The sequence below is a fragment of the Anneissia japonica genome, unplaced genomic scaffold, assembly GCF_011630105.1.
Source record: "Anneissia japonica isolate Jap-2015-1 unplaced genomic scaffold, ASM1163010v1 scaffold287547_len23682_cov133, whole genome shotgun sequence".
NCBI classification, from domain to species: Eukaryota; Metazoa; Echinodermata; class Crinoidea; order Comatulida; family Comatulidae; genus Anneissia; species Anneissia japonica.
Genome location: NW_022746988.1, coordinates 18,055 through 23,752, shown reverse-complemented (window position 1 = coordinate 23,752; position 5,698 = coordinate 18,055). Strand labels below are relative to the sequence as shown.

The window sequence follows — 5,698 nt, the reverse complement described above, 5'->3', positions numbered from 1 at the left end:
TTGTTTGGAGTTGGATGAGTCGTGAACGACGGAGGAAATCCCCTTGCCAAACTGAGTATGAGTTTGGCAATTCGTAGATACAAAGCCTGCAACTACTTATTTGCAAGGTTAAAAGCGTTAGTGGATGTTTGATGGATAATTAATTTGATTAATTATTTAATTATTAAATACTTTATACTGAGAGCCCGTGGAATACGATAACTGAATATTATACCTAATATTTAATCAAAAGATCCGGGATTTAAGAAAACTAAATTAAACGACAAGATTTAATAGTTAGAAAAGAAATTTACATAAACACAACACTACACGTTTAATATCAGTCAAAAAAAATTCTTAAATATAAGCATCAAACACGAAAAGGGGAAATCAGAAAAAAAAACCTGAATGAGACTTTACTATTCTTAAAATCTGTTCAAACTATGTTCAGACTGTTGAGAAAACCGAGTTGCAAATTAAAAAGATAGATACCGTACTATGTGGCAAAAATGTTTCTATCTACAAAGTGATGATCATGGAGGCAAAAGCTTGATGCCATGATCTGTTGTAATTATAAGAGTGCAGAGATCTTTCATTATCCTATGTAATTTTAAACGGCCACAGATTTTTAGTATTGGTGTAAGGTCAGTATTGTAGTATTAATGATGCGTTGGGCAATTATTGTCAGAACTCTCGTGTTTCTTCTTGCCATTAACTGTAGCATTGCCATAGTACCAAGAAATAGGCCTAGGCCTATATGAAATATTACTTAAAATAATACTTTGATAAAATAAAACCGATATCTTATGTCTATATCTATGTAAAATTTGAGACGTCATAGCTTTCTTAAGAAATATAATCTTTGACTTTAGAGCTTATGTTCCATTTAAGTTTATCGTTCACTATAGTTCCTATATTCTGACACGGTATCAACTGTTATGGTTTCATGGTCCACATTTGATTGTATCAAAAATCAGATCTGCAAGTCTTTAACAAAAAAGATTGACAACAATGGGACACCAAATCATGCTTGCCACTGAGGAGTTTGCATATAATAGTATTATTTTTTTATTATCTAAGCTGATCATGACACGACAATACAAATAAAATGTAATAGGCCAACAGATATGAAGGAAAATGTTAAACCCACGTCAAAAATACTTGCCCTCTCACGTAGGCCTACATTCAAAAATAAACTGAATAATATTAATAACAGATAGGGGCCTAAGGTTTTTTTTTTCTTTTCTTTTTATGGTGACAACATACAACGATATGTCATCCTGCTTGCAATGAAGAAGACCTGAGGTGTATTATTTTATAAGGACTACCGGAGTGTCAAAAATATTTACACTTACCCGACAGGGGGTGGGGCGTGCGTGTTATGCCGTATGCTATAAAAAATTGTTTGTCCTAGATGCTCGGATTCTCAGGCGTATGTTTATAGACTTTGAATTTCTTCAAATTTAAGATTTTCTCATGTGTGATTATATCATGATGCTTAGGCTTATTATAACTTAGCTGCTCACAGTTTGAGGGTGGATAGAATGAAATGTGAATAAACTTAAGCGTGATTAGAAAGTTATGATATTTATATTTATTTTTTTTTAATATGGGACGTTTTCTGTGGCTGCATATCATTTAAACAAATTCAGCAAAATTGCATTCGTCATAATCACGTCGTCGTCTTCATCATGATTAGATAAGAATGATGCTGATAAATGGTGCTATTGTCGATGATGATGAGGATGCAGTGCCGGATCCAAGTTTTTGTGAAGGGAGGTTGGGGCGTGAGTGTCACGTAAGTGTTCCCAGATGCTCGGATAGCATCTGATGGTGATGATGATCATGAAGCTTGGTCTTATTATGACATATGTGGTAACAGTTTGAGGGTGATGGAAGGAAATGCGATCTAAGTGACCCATCATGATTGGGGGCCAGGGGACCAGAAAGGTTTTGTAGTCGGGGTGCTCGGCGAAAGTCTAGGCAAATTTTTAGATTTTGAAGGGAGTCCGACATCACCCCCTGGAAGTTTTGTTTTCTAGATGTTTGGATATGCACTTTCCTGTAATCTCAAAGGTCTGTGCAATTTTCTTTTAATTTCAGATATTTGTTTGCGTGAGTATGGAAGTGTATGGAAAAATGATGATGTTGATGATGTCGACCATTATAGTGCTGATTAAGAGGCTTTGGCTTAATGATGATAATGATGAAGATGATGATAATGATGACATAAGCCTAAGTGGTGGATCAGTTTGAGGCTAGGAGAAGCGATCGATGTGAGCTCATAATGGCCCGGAGACAAGAAATGGTTTGGCGTACAGGGAGCGTAGACCTAGACAAAAAGAATAAAGCAAACTTGATGTCGCGGCAGATAATGAGGGTCTCCTGCATTATGCACATATGTTAATGATGACTGTGTGGCCGACAAAGCACAATTAAATCTCTGTCGTGTAAAGAGTAATAAGAGAAAGAGTGTAAGACGTCCCGAGAAAATGCGTCGAGCTTTCCTGATCACACAAGTAATGTCTCCCTAACGGGGCCGTAATGAATCCATCCCACGCCATTGACGAAAATTCCGATGAACCTACAGTAGGTAACAAAGGCTCCGAAAAAATATAGCGATTCTGTTCTTCTGAAAGACTAATTACAGTGGCGTATCCAGGATTTAAGGAAAGGGGTGCTGATGAAATTTAAGTAAGAGTTTTGTTTTGTAGGCCTGCATCTGGTTGCCTGGAAATTGAAATTAAATTATCTTTAAAATTTTTTTATTGACAAATTGATAAAAAAAAATAAAACCCCAAATTATTTAGGACTATCTATATACGTCCCCGAAAATGGCACTTGAATACTTTCAATTACAAAAACTACCAATGAATAAAAAGTATAGCCGCGTTAGTCTGTACAGTATAGAAAGTATAAAGTAAATAACAACAGCACTTTTGAGGCTAACAATATATAATGTATTCTCTAGCTTACGAAAGCAGGAGACTGTACAAATGGGATAAGAAAACTACCAAAAATGTTTATCCACCTGAACCCCACCATGGTTGAGGCTCAGGTGAGAAAATTTTCAGAATTTGAGATTTGTGATGCCCGAAACTACTTGAATATTACAATTATAAAATCTACCATATCGACCTGAGCCCCACATATTGGCGGTGATTCACTGTTGGGTTGGCCCCTGGAATAAATAAATAAATATTTGAGGCGCAGATGAGTAAATTTTAAGAATTTGAGACTTTATAGATGCCCCAAAACGGCTTGGATACTTAAAATGATCATCCACCTCAGGCACCATGGTCGGATGAGGCTGAGGTAAGACTATTTAAAAAAAAAACTACCATATCCACCTGGGAGCCACCATGGCTGGAGCTCAGGTGAGACGATTTTTAGTGTTTGAGACTTTTATATGATTGGAAATGGCACTTTTAATACATAAAATCTAGGAAAATAGTTGGGGCTAGGTGAACAAATTTTAAGAAGGTACGAGGTTCACGAAAATAGTACCGTACTTGAATATTACAATTACAAAATCTACCATATCCCCCTGAAACCACCATGGTTTGGGATGGGATGGGGGGCATATAAGTAAATTTTAAGAAATTGAGACTTTAATTGATGCCCGAAAACGGAACTTTGGTTACTTAAAATTTATGCAAAACTACCATCACCCACCTCAGCCACCATGGTTCAGGTTGAAGTTAGGCAGTTACAAGAAACTAGCATATCCACCTGAGGTCGGCCGGTTGGGGCTAAGGTGAGAACATTTTAACTTGAGATTTTCTGATGCCGAGGTGTTAAAATCTTAAGAATTGGGGACTAGATACCGAAACATGGTAATTTAATAGGCATTTTAACTTTTAATTTAATCAATAACGGGAGTGCACCCCTCACCCGGATAAAACAAATAATGCTCATGAACGTTGTATTAATAATAGTTCATGTTGGACATATATTTAAATGTGCAACCTACAGTACAAACGAATAAGCAAAACGCTCCTATTTTCTAAATGGAATATTCCATTTAATTAGCCAATAAATAAACACTTGAAAGAGGGTCGTGTGCACAATCTAAGGCAAGTATCGGTACTTGCTTTATTAGATTATATTTCAACCAGAAAAATCATGATGCAGTACATGGCGTTTTCATTGATGATCCTAAGTTATTTCGTCTGTTTTAAGCCCATTCTAGGAAACCGTGATCCTCTAATGGAAGCAATGGAATTCATACAAGATCTAGAATCAGATAAATACGGAGGACATTTATCGATTCAACAAACAAGCACATTGATGGGGACACTATGGGAGCGATCTGGTTGTACAGAGATTCTCGGCGATAAATGCAATGATGTAGGTTCATATAAATTATTTTTTTCTGTTATAAATTTCCCCAATTTACTAATGTCAAACGTACTATTTATGGGTGACCTAAATATTTTTATTATGAGCCTAGGCCTTATATTACGAAAGCCTTTTAGGGCCACTAAAATATATATTTTTATGTCGTAATTACGACATATTATGTTTAAATTTCGACATATTATGTCGAAATTTCGACATAATAAGTCGTAATTACGACATACGTATGTCGAAATTTCGACATAATATATCGTAATTACGACTATGTCGAAATTTCGACATAATAAGTCATAATTACGACTTACGTATGTCGAAATTTCGACATAATAAGTCGTAATTACGACATACGTATGTCGTAATTTCGACATATTTATGTCGTAATTACGACATAGGCTTGGGCCATTATTTATATGTATATCTCTAAAAGATTTTTAAAATCAATCTTAATTACTAAAGTTAAAGATTGTGAAAAGAGTTGAAATGTACATGGGCAATACAAAAACGGTGAATGAAAAATGGTGGATTTTTTTACTCATTTTTATCACTGCAAAGGATATTAATTTTATTTTCTAGTTTCTTAAAAATAATGACATTTTTTTGTAGTAATTTGGGGTGTTAACATTTGTGTGTGTGGGTGGGTTGTGTGGTGTGTGTGTGTAACGTTTTGGTATTTTCGTGGTTTTCATGACAGGGCAGAAATAAATTCAATATAAAAATGCTGTTTTAATAATGATAATATAAATAATAACTAGAATTACTCATTTTACGCTACGTAGTAAAAGGATAGCCTCCCAGCGGTGCAATTTTTTCCGGTACAAAATGTTTAAATATTTTGAATTCTGAAAATGTAAAAGCATTTTGAATTTGTTTAGGATAGGCTAATAGTTGTTCTTGTTCCTGTGTTTAAACCAAAAAGAAAACTCCCACCTTGGTTTAATCATGAATTATACAAAGCTTTAAAACTTAAGGAACAATTATTTAAAATAAAGAAAAGAACTAAAACTCGACTTACTGTTGAAGATTTTAGAATGTCCAGAACAAATTTTAAAAAACTTTGTAATCAGCGGTACAGACAGTATGTTGATGCTCTTTCAAACGATCTGAATATCAATCCTAAAAGATTTTGGTCTTGGATTAGAACATCACGGAAGTCATCAACATTGACCTCTGTACTCCATTATTAAGGTCAAGTCCATGCCACCTCTTTGAAAAAAATCTAATGCTTTTAGTATATACTTCAATTCATTTTTTAATACTAATAACAATAATAATAATAATAATAATAATAATAATAATAATAATAATAATAATAATAATAATAATAATAATAATAATAATACATCTTCTCAGCAGTCTCTAA

General features: G+C 34.3%; 1 protein-coding gene across 1 annotated transcript in view; it reads left to right on the top strand.

Moving 5' to 3' along the window:
* Nucleotides 1-2,994: 2,994 nt before the first annotated feature.
* The window catches only part of LOC117120381, a 10,586-nt gene continuing 7,882 nt past the window's right edge, over nucleotides 2,995-5,698 (top strand). Inside the window, exons 1-2 of the mRNA XM_033265420.1 lie at nucleotides 2,995-3,037; nucleotides 4,162-4,329. Coding sequence (XP_033121311.1) covers nucleotides 2,999-3,037; nucleotides 4,162-4,329 — 207 coding nt within the window. The 5' untranslated portion in view covers nucleotides 2,995-2,998. The remainder of the gene's footprint in view (nucleotides 3,038-4,161; nucleotides 4,330-5,698) is intronic.